The sequence below is a fragment of the Diuraphis noxia genome, unplaced genomic scaffold (assembly GCF_037042655.1).
Source record: "Diuraphis noxia isolate RWA-SAM2 unplaced genomic scaffold, SU_Dnox_SAM2 contig0001, whole genome shotgun sequence".
NCBI lineage: Eukaryota > Metazoa > Arthropoda > Insecta > Hemiptera > Aphididae > Diuraphis > Diuraphis noxia.
This window is the reverse complement of record NW_028301711.1, coordinates 98,111,554-98,131,612: the sequence shown is the minus strand read 5'-3', so window position 1 is coordinate 98,131,612 and position 20,059 is coordinate 98,111,554. Positions and strand designations below refer to the sequence as shown.

General features: G+C 29.3%; 2 protein-coding genes and 1 long non-coding RNA gene across 4 annotated transcripts; 2 read left to right on the top strand and 1 right to left on the bottom strand.

The window, feature by feature from the left end:
* Window positions 1-2,509: 2,509 nt before the first annotated feature.
* On the top strand, window positions 2,510-5,702 carry LOC149062664 (uncharacterized). The gene is made up of 7 exons (XM_089215220.1): window positions 2,510-2,593; window positions 2,701-2,926; window positions 3,008-3,217; window positions 3,298-3,426; window positions 4,217-4,744; window positions 4,821-4,904; window positions 4,986-5,702. Exons 3-7 carry the CDS (start codon window positions 3,010-3,012, stop codon window positions 5,183-5,185), a joined length of 1,149 nt encoding a protein of 382 aa, XP_089071346.1. The 5' UTR covers window positions 2,510-2,593; window positions 2,701-2,926; window positions 3,008-3,009; the 3' UTR covers window positions 5,186-5,702.
* LOC149062663 (uncharacterized) lies at window positions 4,337-6,939 on the bottom strand. Of its 2 annotated transcripts, XR_016189325.1 has the most exons (5): window positions 6,333-6,939; window positions 6,082-6,155; window positions 4,979-5,181; window positions 4,541-4,897; window positions 4,337-4,471 (listed from the first exon to the last, which is right to left on the bottom strand). It is a non-coding gene; the product is annotated as an uncharacterized LOC149062663 (long non-coding RNA). The 2 variants fall into 2 exon arrangements; XR_016189324.1 differs by having other exon boundaries at window positions 6,082-6,939.
* A 10,460-nt stretch (window positions 6,940-17,399) lies between these two features.
* LOC149062662 (uncharacterized) lies at window positions 17,400-19,184 on the top strand. The gene is made up of 4 exons (XM_089217831.1): window positions 17,400-17,603; window positions 17,768-17,969; window positions 18,416-18,516; window positions 18,637-19,184. The coding sequence occupies exons 1-4, from the start codon at window positions 17,400-17,402 to the stop codon at window positions 19,072-19,074; spliced, it is 945 nt and encodes a 314-aa protein (XP_089073957.1). The 3' UTR covers window positions 19,075-19,184.
* The last annotated feature ends 875 nt before the right edge of the window (window positions 19,185-20,059 follow it).

Below are 20,059 nucleotides of genomic sequence, written 5' to 3'. Positions count from 1 at the left end.
GGACGCAGGAGGACTCAGTCCCCTTACCTCTGATGGCGGTTAAAAAGCGTCCCCTTTAACAAATTAGGATTTTATACATTAGACATTATACATAAAATGATATATGGAACGCTTAAAACTATATGGAGACATTAGTTCCCTCTGGAATTTTTTCCCACTTTAACCTCTGAATAAAATAAACCCTAATTTCTTGGCCATAATTCTAGTTTAGCTCCCAAGCGATTTTTTGAAATTTTTTTTTTGCAAAATGTGTATTTTTGTATACTTTTTATTATGGAACTTTAAAAAAAAGTCGCTCAAACTTCTAATGGAAGTTATGTTCAAAAAACTTCAAAATACTTTTTTTCCAACATTTATTATCTATAAGGTAATGAAATAATAAAGGAGGGCGAGCATTGTTTCTAACCATATTTGATTCCTTTATAATTAAAAAAGGTTTGGATTTTGTTTCCATCAAATCTTTTCTCTTCTAAAATAAAAGTTGAGATTTGAGAACCACTAGCCATAATTTTGGGTTTATGGTATTCTGAATATTATATTTACAAAATTAAAGGTCTAATTTCAGTGATAGTTATGCAGAACACTAATAATAATTGTAAATCATAATCATTCCATGCACATTTTATTTAATTTTAACGATCATCTCTACAATTTTCCAGGCAGACATATATAGAAGTACCTATACAACTGATAAAAAAAAAAATTATTATTTAATTATAGGTATTTAGGATGCAGTATATTTTTTTTATGTTTACTTTCAATAATTCTCAAACTTATACAGGGTGATTCTTTTATCAAACAACACTCATTATTTCAAAAACTATTGACTTTTTTCAATTTTTTTTTTTCAAAATTTTAGATCCATCTTGTTCTAGAACTATATATTGTTTTAAATATTTTCACCTTTATATTTATCAAGTAAACCATTGTCAACTTTTGATTTTCAAATGACAACCTATACTTAAAATTTCATAGATTAAAAAAGCTATTTTTTCAATGAATTTTCACGTTTAAATTTTTGTTTTTCGTTAATCCGTTTACTAGATATAGCCTCCCAAATTTGGGTAGTTTGGGGTGGTGTTTGTGTGTTATAGCCTATAGGTGTATGTTAGGTGGTATTTACACACAAACACTAAGGGAGTGTTGTTTGATTAAAGAATCACCCTGTATACTATTGACTTCTTTTAATTATGTAAAGAAAAAAATATAAGATAATTCATGTGATATACTATTTAGTTATTTATTGGTATATTACTATATTACAATTTTATTTCCATGTTGAATTTTTAGATGTAAAGCCAAGGGTAAAATAATGAATAATAACCTCTCAAAAGTCATTATTTCGGTGGGCCATGAAACACATCCAGCCAATGGTTTGGTGATAAATGATTTTAAAAATATATGTTACCAGCGTTCACGTGATGAACAAACTTCACTTCGCGTTATATATAATGAAGTATACTCAATAATTATAAAATAAATCATAAATTATATATCTTTTAAAAACCTATTTTACTTTTAACCCAATTTAGACTTGTGCCCTGGCAAAGTTTATGAATGTTCATGTTGGATCATTTTTATCCCATAAAAGGACTATGCAAAGATATAGGAGACGAAACCAGCCTAAAAATCCAATAACAATGAAAGAATTCCATGAACGATTAACTGGGGAATATTCACATTTGGTAACAATTGATGATGAACCGTTATATTCAGGATTGGTTGGTAATACTGAGGAAGGAGTTACCCTCCTCTTTGTTTTGCCAAGAGTAAAAGAGTAAATATAAAATACCTATTTTTTTTTATTTTTTTTTTTTATATTTTAAATAAAAGATTAATTGTACAATTATAATAAAATACAATAATACAATAATTCTTAAATTTATACCTACCTTCTTTAAGCATAGCTTGTGATGAAGGTAGGGAGTTAATATTACTTACTAATAATAATATACAAATTGCTTATGATAACAGGATAAACAAGTTTAGTAATTATATACAAAATATACAAGTTAATTGAAATAAATGAAGTAAAGATTAGAACAAAATATAAAATATAATATAATATATAATGGTTAATATTAAGATATAGGTACATTTTATTCAATATTTAATATCAACCAATTTTTAATAATATTTTTTGCATATTTAGGATTTTCGATTATTTTCTTTTTTAAATCTAAATCTAGGGAGTTATAAAATTTCGGACCAAGATAATCCACAAACCTTTGACCAAATGAAGTTAACGTATAATTAATTTTAGTATCATATGCCCTATTTTCCCTAGTTTGTTTAGATTTATCTATATTAAACCAATTTTCCCTATTTTTTACTACCCACAAAATTGCAATTTTCTTATACAGTGAATTAATAGGCAAAACTTTAAATTCTTTATAGTTTTGAGATCTATTATATAAATACCTAAAAAATACACAAAATTATATTAGTTCATGAGATAAAGTTTAATACAATTTTTTTTTAGCATACTAAAAAAAGTAAAACATTTTTAATGGATAGAACTTTTTCTGTAACCCCATCTTTCAATCATGAATGCAGACAATTATATGTCATAATGGGAATTACATTCAATACAGTAAGTTGTATACATTTATCATTAAATATATATTTGTAATTTTTAACTGTCAAATTTCTTTTGTATTATAAAATCAATAAATATTAATAGCATAAAATTTTCTATAGGGCTTTCCGGTAGCTTTTGCTCTTATGTCGAGAAAGACTACAAAGGCATATGCAGCTTTATTTGAAAAACTTTTAAGTATTGAACCACAATGGCAACCTGAAACAGTAATTATAGATTTCGAACTAGCTGCTATGGCAGGTATTTAATTTATATTTCCAGGTATTAACATCCAAGGTTGTTGGTTCCACAGCAGTCAGGCTATTTGGAGGAAAATTGTGAATCTTGGTAATTTTATACTATGTATAATATATTATAACAATATTTTTCAAATATATATGTAAAACAACTTTATTGTTAATTTTACAGGAATGACTGAGTTATGCACAAGTGATCGTGGTGCATATGATACTGTCCACATGATAATGGCATTGCCATTAATACCGGGGAATGTATTAAATGAAGGGTTTACATCCATACAAATATATTATACAGAAAATATTAAACCAACATTGTCATCTGAGAGTCAGGAAAAATTTGAAAATTTTTTCCAATATTATAAAATGACATGGTTAACAGGTGAGTAAAATATGTTTTGTATTTCATAGTTATTATATTACTTTTAATTTGGTTATTAAAAATAAATAATTCATTATTAGGTATTTTTACAAACATGTTGAGTGTGAGTGGAACTGTTTGGAGAACAAATAATGTTTTGGAAGTGAGCCATCAACACTTAAAGATGCACATTGGAAGGAATCATCAACCCGAGCCATGGTTATTTCTAAGTAATATACTAATTTCACTGATATTAAAAATAATTTTATTTAAATAAATGATAATAAATATCTAAGTAATTTATTTTCTGAATAATAATTATTAATTACAAACTATTAATTCACAAATCACAAGTAACTATATTATTCACCTAAAAAAGAAACCTTAAAGTTTTGACCAACCTTTCATTAATAACTAACCAAATCTATTTTAGATACTAAGCAGAGCAATGATGTATTAATTTTATATAGATGTTCTTTTTTAAATATTTTGTGCGTGTCTGTCATCACCTGAAACCTTGTGAGATAGTAAAGATTCTTTGGTTTTCAAATTTAGCATATTTTCTGACAGGAAAGTTAGGCAAAATTTATTTTGTTTTTTAGTGTAGCTCAATAATAACTGTAGATAATTTAAACATTCTAATATTTCTTGATAATAATTCACAATTAATTAAGTGCTTAATTAGAAACTGTCTAACAGATCATCAAGTTACTCCTCATGCAATACATACGGCCTGGTCGCACCATTTCCTCTCATGTAAAAACTCCTCCTTTTTACCAATGCCCATGATTAACCTCTACCATTGTCTCAAACTGTTTCCCAAATTCCCATGGTATGTATAGCATGTTCAGGACTAATTCTACTCTTCTTACTAATCTAACCTATCTACCTATATTAAAAAATGAATTAATGGAATAATCTAATATTATAATATTAAAAATAGGTTGACTTTTGATTTTTGAATAACTATTATTATTAAATTAGTTTAGTTTTATTGACAAATATAACATGTACTTTCAGATGCTTTAAAATCTTACAGTTCTGGTGTAAGGAATGATTACCTAATAGCAATAGATGGTGGTATTATCAGAGAACCACAACGTCGCATTTGGATTGAAAACCAAAGAAAGTTGGATTTGGCCATGCGATTATTTAATGAAGGTCGGTACACTGTCTTGGAGTTTCTGATTTGTACTCGTCATATAACACCAACATTTGGTGTGATACGACCTCAAGAAGCCCATAACTTGACACCCGACGCTGAGCCACCACCATCTGCATCAACATCACATACAACACCACAGCAATTAGTGAACTTAACACCACATCAAACAAACCACTTACATTCAACGGCTTCAACTAGTTTACAAAATCCAGCAATCCAAACAGTTATATTGACACCCGTAGAATTACAGCCTCGATCACTAAACTCCACTAATCAACAGGTTCAGCATGTTATCGACCAACAAAACAATAATCTTGCTCTTCAAGCAAGAGTTAGGGAATTTTTGATTGATAGAAGACGAGTAAATGGATCAGAAATAACCAGTTAATAATAATTCTTTCATTACCTTATAAATTATAATCAATGTTTTTATACATTCTGAAGTATTGCTTGTTTTAGTCTTGGATTTGATACATGGAATAGATGATGATGAAGTGGTGACACCACCAGAGTGTTTTTATGTAACCCGACAAGACCTAAATTGTAATAACTGATTAAAAAAACAAATATCAAGATAATATGATTATATAATGCTAAGTTTAAATATATTTTCTTACATTTCAGTTTTACCATTGATTGAGCCAAAGTGTTATATTTGTTTGTACTCGCCATCAACAGTTATAGCCCATCCATGCAATCACCAAGGGCTGTGCCAGTCATGTTTTGAGAGTTATATAAAAATGCCACCAAATGAAAATATTCCATACTACCGTTGTGCTTTATGTAGAGCTGAAGTGGAGTTCTACATGATACTAAATAACTAAATATATAATATTGTATAATATTAATTATTAATTATTTTAGTAAACATTATTTGATAAGTTATTATTATATACTTAACAGTATACAATAGAAAAGTTAATAATAATTAGTTTTTTTATGCAGTTTACACAGATATTTTCTCATTTTATATTACCATTAATTGTTATTTATATAATTATTAATTTGTATATGTATTTATGCCTATGTACCTATTGTAGTAATGTACTAATGTTCTATGATTTAAAAAACCTAACCTAGTAAAGATAATAAAATATGGAAAGACTGCAACATATAAGAATAGAATAAGACTTATAATATACTTACACTAAAAACATGACCATGGTGTTTTAATCATGCATAAAAAAAAACAAAACATAATAATTTACATTTATAGTTTGAAAAATATTTACATAGGTTTTGTTCAATATTTCCTTTAACAAAAATAACTTTTGTATGTAGTAACATTTGTTACAAAAATAGATTCAAAATTTACATTTCATAAATTATTTACAATGTACATAATATAATATCACATATTATATCAAACAAATTATTCTGTTGTATTATTGTATAAGTACTAGAGAGCCTATATTATTATTATATTATCTAGGCTCTCTAGGTATGACTGTATGAGTAATAAACTACTAAATCTAAGTATGATATAAGTCAACATTTTCAATACCTACAACACTGTTTAGTGTATGTCACGAATTAAGATACATATCTTAATATTCGTGGTGTATGTCAACATAGAAACCGTTAGAGTTAGAGCTATAATATATAAGGTATATAATATATATATATAACCTATAGATATAACATGACAAATGCACAACTAGATCTTTGAATAAAATTGTACTTTTTATTAACAATAATAAATAACAAAATAAATACGAACCTCATAATAATAGGTAACTTAAATTCAAGTTCATCCAACCGGGATTCTACATAAAGGTCCGGCAAACCAAAGTCCTGTAAAAAAAATCCCGAAAAAAGTCCGGTTTACTTATTTATAATTTAATTATAAATTTATGTACACAATATTATACTTGTATAGTTTTATGTAATATAGGTACAGTGGTACAGAATATAAGAGGTTGGGAGTAAAAAAGGATAAAACATTTCATTTTTAAATATGCAAATATGTACCTATAAATCAAAATTTTTGGAAAGCCTGGGGAGGGGCCATGGCCACAGTGCCCAGTGCCCCCCTTGAAGCCGCGCCTGCCAACATTCCATGTTTCCTATGTCAAAATATAATTTGTGAACTTATGGACTACGGGAAAACTTTACCCGTCAATTAGATCCTCTATGGTCAATTACTTCCCCCCAGTCATTTTGATCCCCCGACTACTAGATACCCTGACAACTAGATCCCCTTGTGTCATTTTGATCACGGGGATTTAAGTGACGGGGATCTAGGTGGAACGTCACCAAATATAGTGTTACTAGGTCAAACGGCCTCGGCGGCAGCGGCTAAACCGGTTTCTGAGTCGCGGCTTGCGCGCTGCTTTATTTTTGGCTATAGTGCCGTGGTACGAAAGGCGAGTGTTGGGGCGAGGTGGTGCGTTATGTAACTACTTCCCACAGCACTATTACGGTTATTCGCGGTCGCGTGGAATTCCCCCAATGTATCAGAATACTTGTTATGTAATCCTAACTTGAGTGTCCTAGCTAACCGGAAAACACACTCCTAGTTAAATACCTTAATATTAAGTAATATAAGCGATTATACCGAGGTATGTGTCAGCGTGAAAAACTCTTACCTTTACGTTAACTTGAGGTTCGTGTGTTCCTCTGCGGGGAGCCAATTTGACACGGCGATGCTGGTGCGAGGTGGTGCAGCGTCGGCCGGTCAGGTGTGGTGAGGTAGTAGTGATGTGGTGCGGGAACACCCAAGAACTTACACTACGGTACGGTGAAATGTGGCTAGGCCACGTTTATTCACTAATCACGTGTTTGAACAAAAAGAAAGAAAAAAAAACGGTATCACACTAAGGGCCAGTTGTACCACAGAACAATATAGAAGCGACACTCTGCAATCCCCACCTGCTTGGTGGTCGATCTCTGGTGGTTTAGTGTTGAAGTTGTAAATGATTACCTGGTGGTTTAGAAGTGTTGTTATGAACGATTTTTTTTTTGAGATAAACGGTTTGTTGTTTGTTTACGTTTTTGACTAAACGGCTTACGAGTTACGGGCTACGGCTTTACTACAACATTTAACTTATAATTTTTCGCTAAACACGTTCAGTAATTTTTTTTGTTTTAATTATTGTTAGTAATTATAATTATAAATAATAATTAAAACAATCATGGTTATGACGTGTGCTGCATCGTTTTGTTACAACAAGACTGGACAGGAACAATCCAAGGTTTCGTTTTTCAGGTTTCCGAAGAATGTTGAAGAGTAAGTACAAATATAATTATTAATTTATATTATTCATTATATACCTAATATTATAGAATTGTTGACTTTTAAAGAAAAGTTTGTCTTTATCACTGGGTTATAAATTTGATTATTAGCACAGAACAATGTTATTAGGTATCGTGTTTAGTATTTCCATATTACAGTATTTTTTATAAACATTTAAGTGCATTAAAATTATACAAGTTGTATGGTGTTGTGTATTGTTTTAGGTCTAATAAATGGGCATCATTAATTGGTCGTAGTGACTTGGTGAATTGTGATGTCCAGTTTCAAAGTCTGTTCTGCACATTTTGATGCTACATGCTTTACATCGTCATCAGTGGGGCGACATAAAGTGTGTCTTATCAGTGGGGCTATGCCCACAAAGAAGAAGGAAGACGATGCAGAGCTTGATACTGTCACTTTCAATGATGAAACCGCAACTTCTGAGGGACAAGTATCTATGTGCACTGTAACAGATGTTTGTGACGAAGAATGTTTTAATAATGTTGAGATTCCAACTGATGTATCACAAATGGTTATTGAAAGTTGTTCAACTCCATTGTCACTTAAGTACCAAAGTAATTTAAGTAGTTCAAATTTGTCTTTAGCATCAACAAGTAGCTCTTATTCAATGACTTCGACACAAACATCTTTACAGTTATCATCAGATACTCCCCGTAAACGTAAACTTAGGAAAAGTATGAAATATAAAGATGATCAATATAAAGACTTACTTAGGCAATTCACTAAATTACAGAAATCTGTAGATAAAGCAAAACATCCCACAATTCAAGATTTCCATGAGTTATGTGATAAATTTTTAAGGCCTGGCATCGCTAAGTTTGTTAAATCACAACCTTCCTTAAATATCAAATCAACGAAAGGTTTCCGATATTCTAATTCAGTGAAACAATTTGCACTTAAAATTCATTTTCTTGGGCCTAAAGTATATCGTTTGATTAAAACATCTTTTAATTTGCCAAGTATAAGAACTTTACAAAGAGTCACTGAACGTTGGGAAATAAATCCTGGTTTTAGTGACTTGGTGTTCAAAGTATTAACTTTAAAAGGTAGTTCCATGTCTGCAAAGAGTAAAGAATGTGTATTATGTGTAGACGAGATGTCTATTAAAGCTTTTCTTTATTATAACACTGTTAAAGATCAAATTATTGGATATCATAACACTGGCTCCATCACAACACATGAGCTAGCTAAATCAGTAATGGTAATTATGATTCGTGGTTTGCATGATACTTGGAAGCAGCCTCTATGTTACTTTTTTGTTGCGTCTAATTGTTCTGGTTATGATTTGCAAAGTATAATTTTTAACTGTATTTCAAAATTATCCAGTATATCTTTTAATGTTAAAGTAATGATTTCTGATTTGGGGTCTAATTTTAAAAAATTTGCTGATCAACAAGGTATTACACCAGAAACCCCTTATTTTAATGTATCTGGAAAAGAAATTGTTTTTATGTTCGATCCTCCTCATTTACTTAAAGCAACAAGGAATAACTTTTTCAACTATAAATTTGAATGTAATAATAAAATTGCTGAAAAAGTTCATTTAGAAAAGTTTTACTCAGCAGATAAGACCCGTAATATTCGTTTAGCACCTAAATTAACTGACATTCATCTTAATCCAAATTCATTTCAAAAAATGAAAGTTAAAGTTGCTTCCCAAGTATTTAGCAAAACTGTGGCTGCTGGAATGGAAACTTGTATGTTGACTGGTGACTTAACAGGTGAAGCTATTCATACAATTGATTTTATTAATTCCATGGATAATCTTTTTGATATATTCAATTCTCGACCAATTTCAACTGAAATAAATATTGAAGAGGAACCATCCAATTCCAAATGTTTTTGTCTACCTTTTATTCATTCTGATTTTCAAATACAATTCTTAAAATCAATGTTTAAATATTTTAAGTGTTTAATGATAAAACGTTATAACACAGTTAAAAATGAATGGGTAGTTATTAATAAAAGTTTTAATTTGAAATTCATTAATGGATGGTTAGTGTCAATAGCAGGTTTATTAAGACTTTTTCAAAATGTACAGAAAGAATATCCTATAGAGGATTTAGTACTATATACTTATAGATTAAATCAAGATTCACTCGAAAACTTTTTTGGAACTGTACGTATACAAAATGGAAATTGTATTAATCCAACTCCCATCCAATTCCAACGTACTTTTAAAAAACTTTTTTCTTTAAATTTTTTTGAACACTCTGAAGGAGCTAATTGTATAGCTGATTTAGATGAAATTTTAACTACTATAAATGATACACCATCTGTTGATTTAGAAGCACTATTTCCAGAAAAAAATCCAATTGTGTTGAAAGCTTTACCTGTTGAGGGAACAAGTTATAAAATACTCGATCTACCTGAACAAAATGCCTTAGCCTATGTTTGTGGATATTTAATAAGTAAATGTATGGCAGTACATAATTGTGACACTTGTCTCAATTTTGGAAAGGCCACCACAAATTTAACAAGTGAAACGTTTTATTGTTTGTTAAAAAATTATGAACAAGATACTTCTTCAGTGTTTGGTAAATTCATGATGCCTGACTCTAGTTTTTACCAATATGTTTTTACTCTGGAATCAATTTTTAATCAAAATTTTACTTCCTTTGCTGCAAGAGCAAATGTAGGTAAACAACTTCGTTCTCTTATGAACAATGTTTATTTGATTCATCCTTGTGAAAATTTCCCTAGAACATATCTTATTAATTTATACCTCAGATATAAAATTTTCAGTACTCTAAATAGAACAAACAAAAGTATTAAGGCATTAGGTAAAGGTAGTCGAAGTAGAAAATTACAAATATTATCCAATCTGTAAATTTTATTAAGGGATTAATACTATTATTTTTTGCCTTTAACTAACACACGTGTGACATAGGGTTTTGGACGTGTGCTTTGTCAAACATTCCAATCGATCTAATGAAGTAATAAGAATTCTAAAATCAGATTTCAAATATGTTAGAAAGTCGATTTCAAGTAGACTTGACGACTAATTAAAATCTGTTTTCATAATTCTTATCGCTTCATTAGATCAATTGGTATGTTTGGCAAAAAACATATACAAAATCCTATTTCATGTGTGTGTTAGACAAAGGCAGAACATTACGGTATTATCGAATCCCCTTAACTAATTATTTGGTGTTATGATGGTGCTACATGTTTTAAAAATTCTAACGTTTAAATATTGATCATTTTTATTATTATCCATGAATGTATAAAATTGCTATTATGTGCTTCATAATAAAAAATACAACCATATACTTACTCATATGAATCTTTTTATTTCACTAACCTTTGTAAATTATGTATATTTATAAGTTAAAGACATTACTATGTTGGATCAATTTATTATTTACTCTCTCAAGCCACGTTAACAAGAATGTCTTCTGTCAATTGTTATTTAAACTAATTCTATTAATGTGTGATTATGTAACACCATTACTATAATATTATATTATTATAAAACATTGCACACAGGCACAAAAATGAAAAAAAACATGTTTGACGATATAATATAATTTATTAAAGCATAATAATAAATAATAAATTATGGAATTAATAAAATTTCTGTGTTATCATAATGGTATCAAGTATCAACTATCAATTATTGAAATATCTGATATGAGCCGTCAGCTGATTCTCATAACTAACAAAATGGCAGTGCCCATGAGCTCAAGGCCATGTCCCCACTTTTTCCAATTAACATTGGGATTTGGGAGAGTGTCGTAGGCCTGGTTGTACCGTTCTGTAGTTAAACATCGATTAGCTAATCAGTGATCAAATTTTAATCAATGATTAACTATTGATGTGTTGTATAGTTGCTGGTATGGCTGTGATTAGGTAATCGATGATTAAAATGAGACTAATAAATTATTGTATACTTGTTTACAATATTTTTTTTTATTGTTGGCACCAGTTCACGCTTTATCACAAAACTACTGATAATATTCAAAATAATTTTAAATCTACTTATATTGGAACTGTTATTATTTATTGTTAATATTAAAAACACTTTTTTAATACTTAGATGTTTATTATTTTACTAAAATATATTATATTACTATGGAAGCTACCAAGAAGCGTACTACTAATTTTACGGCTTCAGAAGAAGAATTATTAATAAGTTTAGTGAAAAAATACAAATCTGTATTGGAATGCTTAAAAACTGATGCTGTAAATGCCAAGTACGTATATACAAAAAGTAGTTCTTTAATTGTTTTCTTAACTTTTATATATTTGTACTCGTGTTGTGTTCTACCTGTTGTAAAATACCATTATGTGATATAATAGTTAGTAGAAAATTTCTTTTATTACATTATGAATATCATAAATCTGTATATATAACTTTTTACTTTTGTTATTTACCAATAACGGCAATAACTTAAGTCATACATGTATGCTTATCTGTAATAATATTAAATAAAAATATGACAAAATATCATTAATTGCGTCTATACGACACTGATTGGATTATTTGGATTTTTTAGACAAATGTTTACTGACTATGATCTGACTTAAAAGAACAATAGGTACATTTTAATTAATTATAATATTGTGGTATGTGGAATAGTAATTATTTAATCAATTTAAAAGTGTAACGAAATGTGAATAGTTGATAAAAAGAATAATTTAAATAAATACTTAAAAACTCTAAATTGTAGGTATTAATATTCCTTAATATTTTTGTTAATATTATAATTAAAATATTACATTACTTTGACCATTTTAATTTATTTTTGTTGTGTAGTTACTATATTATTCAAAAGATGTAGATAAGTACACACAATTTTAAAATATTTGAATGTGTTAAGTGCTCATTTAACCTAAGAAAAATAATGCATTAAAAAACTATTAAATTAAATGAAACTCTCCTGTAATTTAATTTGAAAATAATGAAGACCTTACCTTTAAATATTTTTTTTTAATCCTATTTTCATGTATGTAATAAGTAACCAATGAACAGCTTACAATACGAGTACCATTATATCAGCAATAATCTTATGGATAAATAAATGTAATATATTATGATACTTCCATTTTTAGAATGAAAAAAAATGCATGGTTTAAAATTGAAAGAGAGTTTAATTGCCAATCAATAGAGACCCCACGTACTGCCGATATATTGAAAAATAAGTATATCAACTTAAAAAGAAAAATTAAAAAACAATATGCAGATGAAAAAGTATATCATCGGGGTACTGGAGGAGGCCCATCAAAGTCCTTTTTGGAGTCGTCTGCAGCAATATCAATCGGAGAAATGTTGCAAAATAAAATGACAGGAGAAGTGCCAATATATGATTGTGATGCACTAAATAATGAAGGCACATCAGATATGATAGAGATTAATGTTAGTCTCAGCAAAGAAAATATTGATGATCACTTCATTGTTATGCCAGATGATAATTTTGACATGCATCATGCAACTGACCATCTTGAAGAACCAAAGACAAGTGGTTAGTAAAACTGATATTATAAATTGTATTATTTAAAAAATTAACTATTAACTAATTAATCAAAATGTAAGTACTATTTATTTTTTAATTTATAGGAACAACCAGGAATTGGAAAAATTGTGAATTAGGTATTGTGGAAACTGACGATGTTGAAGAACCAAGTACAAGTGGTAAAACTGGTTTTAAAATAATATTGTTTTTTTTTTAAAAAAAAACCATTTATTTAGTTAACAAATTTTAAAGATTAATTGTTTTTAGGAGTTGCTAGGGATTGGATTCACTATACTCCAGCAGATTTAAAATCAAGATCAGCGTTAACTGGTAATACATCTGGTAAGCAAAGTATTTTATTCATAAATTACCTATATATAGTGTACTTTTTATTTAGCCAATGTCTGTATTTTAATTTTTCTAGTGCCACTTAATTTATAAAATTTAAAAAATAATAACATTTTGAGACTAATTATTTTGGTCTTATATACCTTTTCATCATTACCTCTAGACAGGTGAATTTTTCATCTGAAATGTATAATTAAGTAATATAAAATGACATATGAATAAATATATTTTGTTATTTTCCCCCTTTATTGTCCAATACGTTATTGGGTTAGTTGGCCTACCAATATAATAAACTAGCAATAAGATTGCATGTTACTTAATTAGAAAACTTATTTGTTTACAAGCAATGAAAATAATAATTTTATCCGTTACATCCAATTAGTCCATTTATTAGACTAGAGGTTTAAATTCATTAATATATATAAATTAATATAATTATGATTTATGATAAATCTGTAAATTTAATTTAGATGGTCATGTGTCAAAAAAGTGTAAGGGATACCAGGATAAATTATCTCAATGGGTTTCTACTCGGGCATCATTATCTAACCAACAAGAAAAAGCATTTATCGACCATAATCAACTAAAAATGGATCAAATGCGTGAAAAACATGCTGTCGAATTACAAATGATGGCTGAGAAGCATCAAATGGAAATTAAGAACTTAAAACTTACGAATGAAATTTTACAATTGCAAAAAGAAAAGTGTATTAATACTAAATAAGTTACCTATAACCATAAGTTCCTAATGCTTACTACAGTTTTTATATATTATATGAGGTTGATTTTTTTTTAAATTTAATTTTGTTACTGCAATAATAAGAATTATATAATAAAGTTTATTAAGTTTTAATTTATAAAGTTTATATTTTAAGCATTGGCAAAATATCGAAGTAATTTTCTCCTTGTACTATTTTGCACTGCATTCCTGCCAATTTCATCCCCTGGATTGTTGAAATCTGTGATTCTAATAGACGATTCTATTTCTGTAGTTACTTTAGGCATTCCTTCTTTAAACTCGCAGGCTATATTATGAAGTACAGCTGTGGAAACAATTATGCTTTGTGATGAAGTTCTTTTGACATTTATACCCGTAGCTAATATTGGAAAACGACGTTTCCAAACGCCATAGCTTCTTTCCACAGTATTTCTCGTACGGATTAAAGATTCATTATATTTATCAACAGCTTCTGCAGTTATACCAGATATAGGATTTATTAGTGTGCCAGGGTTTCCAACTAAGGTCATAACAAAATCACGCTGAGCATAACCACTATCAGCTACCAATACACAATTCTGCATTTCACCCCTTTCAAACTTTCCTCGTATTACTGAATTGTTAAAAATAGTGGAATCGTGTGATGACCCAGGCCACCGAGCAACAATATCTTGGATTTTTAAGTTGGCATCACATATAGTTTGAACATTAATTGAGAATAAGCCCTTTCTGTTTCGATACATCTCTGCATCATCACCACCAGGTGACCTTATTTTGACATGTGTACAATCTAATGCACCGATAACCATGGGAAATTTAGAGATATTATAAAAATCTTGTTTGACTTGTTCTGTTTCCCTTTCATTGTTAGGAAAATGCAAAAATTGTGGACGTAGTAAAGCAATTTCATGCGAAACAAGTTTAACTATGCGGCTGGCTGTTGACTTATGAACTCCAATAAAGTCCCCACAAACAATCAACATTGACCCTGTAGCATAATATCTCAATGTCAGGAGGACTTTATGTTCAGTGCTTACTGCATGATTCCTGCAATATATTAAAATTGAAACTATATAAGTAATCTCATAATACATATTTTGATCAACAATTACAATAATTATAATTAACTTACCAATCGGTACGGGAGCAGATGCGGTCACATATCAAATCAATAATAAAACGAACTGTAGTTTTGGACAATCGATATCTGTCAAAGAACTCGTCATCTCTCCAATGGGTAAAATGGTCTACCCTTGGTCTAAAGATTCTTTGACGTCTGGGAAAAGCAATCATCACTACCAAGTCGTTAAAATCATCATCTTCGATATCAGAATTGGATTCAAAAAAATTTTGGTCGTGATCAAAATACATTATATGAAAATGATGAATAACGATGAATATAAAAATAAAATGTAAAACGTAATAGCTGATGTAGAATATAATATTATAATTTAAATAAAACTTCACGCAAATTGAAAAATATGGTTTTATTTAAATTACAAACAAGTTTTAACAGAAACTGATAAGATAAATAATAATATCACAGAACAATATAATAAAATTGTTCTGTGATAATATGAACAATAATCAGTTGTTAAATAATTAACAACAGTTTAACCGACCATTATTGGGTGGTTAACCTAACATTCGTTTAATCATTGATTAAACATTTGACAGGCACTGTACAACGATCAAAAATCCTTAATCACTGATTAAAACATAATCATAGTTTAACCACAGACGGTACAACTGGCCCTAAATGTCGTTGTCCGTGCACACGAGTCGGTGTTTTGTGTCGTTGGTCCGTGCTTCGGTTGTCGGTACGACGGTCGGTGAACGAGTTCACGATCGGCGGCGGCCGGTACTCGTCCGGCGCGACTTGTCTTCCCGTCCCGCCTAGCCTTTGCGGCGTGGAGGGAGAGTTGACGGTGCCGCGTCGTTGTCACCCGTGGTGGTGGTTGATTAAGTCGTAGACCGGTCGCAACGGAGCCTGTACTTTGTACTGGCTGCCGCTGCGTACCGTGTCAAATACACTAAGAAAAAATAATTGCATAAAACTATCGACCGAATTGTGATTTGTGGTCCTTTATAGGCGTTGTATTTCTCTAAAAAATGTTGATTTAATTAGTTTTAATTAGTTTTAAATTTGGAACGATTTGAACTGGTGTACTTGGTAACAGTCTTAGTTCCTTCACTGACGGCGTGTTTAGCGACTTAGCGAGTTCACCGGGCAACAAGAGCGTCAAGTCAAAAGAGCGGCTTTGTGAATTGGGAATAATGGGAATGTGTGAAAGTGTATTGAACTATTGAATGTTTGGATTAGCTGATTACATTTTATATTGTGGTAATGTGGTAATGTGGTAATGTGGTAATGTGGTTACATAATTAACAAACAAAGAAAAAGATTTTTATTTATAACCTTTTTATTAATGCCAATTGCCAACTTCGCTGCTTTTTTACCTATTTTTATCTAAAATGTTTTATTAGATTGTTATACCCCATTTTCCTGATTACGTAATCGAATATACACTTCGTAAATTCCATAGTTCCATAGTACGATTATATTAATTTTATCCCCATGTGCTAAATATTCCTCTATATATGCCTTATCTAAATTATTTAATTCTGTGTTTAAACTTAACTCTGATTGTCCTAAACAAGTATCTCTCAACACTTCCTTACATCTAAAAATACGCTTAATTTTTCTTCGTACTACCACAACCTCTCGGTCCATTATAAGTCTGACCTCCGTGTTGGTTGGTAGTATTAACGGTCTTCCATCCAATTTCCTTATTTTGTATCGATCCAAGCTATTGGATATGGCCCCGGATATCAGAACTATATCAGTCCTGTTTATCATCGAAAATTCGAAATCCATGATGACAAACGTGTGTGTTTCTTTTCTGTTGGTTAAGTTAGGGCCGTTCTTACAATGTCCGGTTAAGTGTCGGTTAATGTGGCAGTTAACTAACCGTAACATTTCCTGATTAGTCTCGGTTACCGCTATTTGTTCTTACAACCTCCGGTTAGTCACTGTATAACTAACCAACAGTTTAACCATAAGTGGTTCCCAAAACATGCGCAGATGACTGAATTTTATATTGTGCGCATAAACATCGAATTTGTGTGTTATCATAAATCACGATTATTGTGATAATCATTATTATTATTTATTATTCAGTACCACCGTGTTTCTGACGTTTCTGTTGTTACGATATTTTTACGTTTTGAAGCTATTGTAATAAACCGTCAAACCGAACATGTCAAAAACTACTGGCAATTCTAAACGAGCGCGTTGTAGCAATTTTTCGGCATTCGAAGAAATCACATTGGTTGATTTGGCAGTAAAACACTCCAGTATTCTGGAGTGTAAAAAATCGGACCATGATGTTTGGGAAGCCAAAAATACATCTTGGAAACAAATCCAAGCTAATTTTGTCGCCGCAACAGGCAATAACAGAGATGTAAGTAGGAATTACATACATATTAATATCCTTAATTTTTATTACCGTTGAATTGCCATTTGAGGCAACATACATGCCAATGTCCATACTTACCTATTTATTTTAGATACATGCATTTTCTTTACATATATTGTTACATTATTATATTATTGTTTTATTTCCAGGTTCAAAACCTTAAGGACAAATATGAAAACCTTAAAAGGAAAACAAAAAAAATAGAAGGGGACAGGAAAAAACAGATTTTCCAAACTGGAGGTGGAGCTCGAGCAAGTTGCTCTGTTGCACCAGATACCCATAATACTCTACTTGAGATTTTAGGAGTATCGGCGGTAGGGTTAAGCAACCCTTTTGATGGAGATAAACCAGGTAATATTTGGTTTTTTGTAACAGTTTTATTTTGGGAACAAATGTACTTTACCACCCCATGTAAATTTTTCGATTTTTTTTTTGGAACTTACTTATAGTAACTATTTAAAAACAATAGTTCAATCAGAATTTGTCGGTCGGATTTAGTTTATACATAGTAAATACGATTTTAGATAATAATTAATATTATATATACGATTTTAGATTATATTATAAATACGATTGCACCATTGTTCTAACAGTTACTATAAGTAAGTGGGGGTGATAAAGTAAATTTTATCCTTTTGTTTTTTAATATAATTTTTAAATATTATTAATATTCAATATTAATTTCCTTTCCAATAATATTCACAAATGCTTTTACATTTTTTTATTGGTTTTTAGTCCATTAAAAAATAAATTATTATATTATAATATTATCCTATTGAAATTGGTGTTTATTCTAGGAGAACCATTAATAAAATCGCTCACCGAAGAAGATATTGTTGTAGTTGGCTATGATGAGACTAATAATTGTGATGTTACAGACTACATAGATGTTCATTTGGTTAGTGGTTTTTTTCATATTTTTTGTATTTTTATGTAATATAATTTAGAATGCAATTTTGTAATTATATGTCAATGTTTAACCAGTGTGTTGATTTATTATTTTTTGAATGTTAACCAGGAATCTGATGTTGAAGATAATATGGACATATCAATTGTTGCCAGTAATGCCAAACCTACATCGAGTTCCACATCCACATTGGAGATAAACTCTGCACCTGTGGTTCCGACGTGGTCCAAGTGGACTCCAGAGACATTGAAAAGCCAGAAGAGTGCAGAATTAACAAGTCCACTTACCATAAAAAAAAATAATAAGACTACACTAGGAGAAAGTGTGAAAAAATACTCTCAAGCTAAAGCAGAATTAATAAGTAAACAAAAAATGTATTTTGAAAATGAGGAGAGAAGAGCTCAAGAAAAACACGATGCTGATCAGTTAAGAAATAAAGAAAAACATGAGTGGGAAAGGGTCCACCATGAATTGAGGATTGAAAAATTAAGGCATGAGATTAACGACCTAAAAAAACTTAAATATAGGTTATATTTAAGTGTTAATTAATATTTATTTTTGCATTATTAGGTAGTTTCCTTGTTTTTAATATCATGTTTCAACATTTTTAAGTCATTTTTTGTAGTTTTTGTACAATGTGGGGCAATTTTAGATTTTAGAGCAAGTGTTAAACCCAAGTTTGGAAACACATTTAATTCTAAAATCTAACTTTGGATTTGGACTAGTACTACAAATTATAAATGTATACTTTTGTTTATAAATGTATTAATATTATAATCTATAATTGATATATTAAATTACTATTACAATATTCAAGGCTGGGCAAGTTAACGATTTTTTTTTAACTTGTTAAGTTAAGTTATTTTGAAAATAATAAAGTTAAATTAAGTTAAAAGTTACTCATATTTTATTCGTTAACTCGTTAAGTTAAGATTTAACTTTAAAAAAAAAAGTAACTTAACTTAGGTTAAAGTTAAAATTTTCTAATTTGCAAAAATAAAAAATTCCAGACACAAATATTATTATATATTATATATTATATATATATATATATATATATATATTATGATAGTTATTGTTTATATACAATCAATTCTTTATATAATAGATTTGTAAGTTATTATTTTATCATCAATCATTTTCAAATGCAGGTTCAAAAGAATGATTGAATACAATATGTCACCTGATCAGAATAAATTCAGTTAAGAAATAGCAATTTTATTTATAATATAAACAACAAATTATAAAAATAAAATAAATTATTAAAAATAGAAATTATTATATTGTTATCATTTAAATATTATTATATGTACCTAATTAATTGTTAAGTATATTAGTATGTAATAGTATATATTAGGTATATCATTATTTTTTTTTTTTTGTATTGTATATTTTAAATAAATGAACAACATTAATCAAAGAATTTAATTAGCACAGTGTTTTTTATTTACATTATTTACATAATTAAATATGTACCATTATAATATATGTATCACAAAACAGCAAAATGTTCATTGATAAGAGCAGTTCTTAC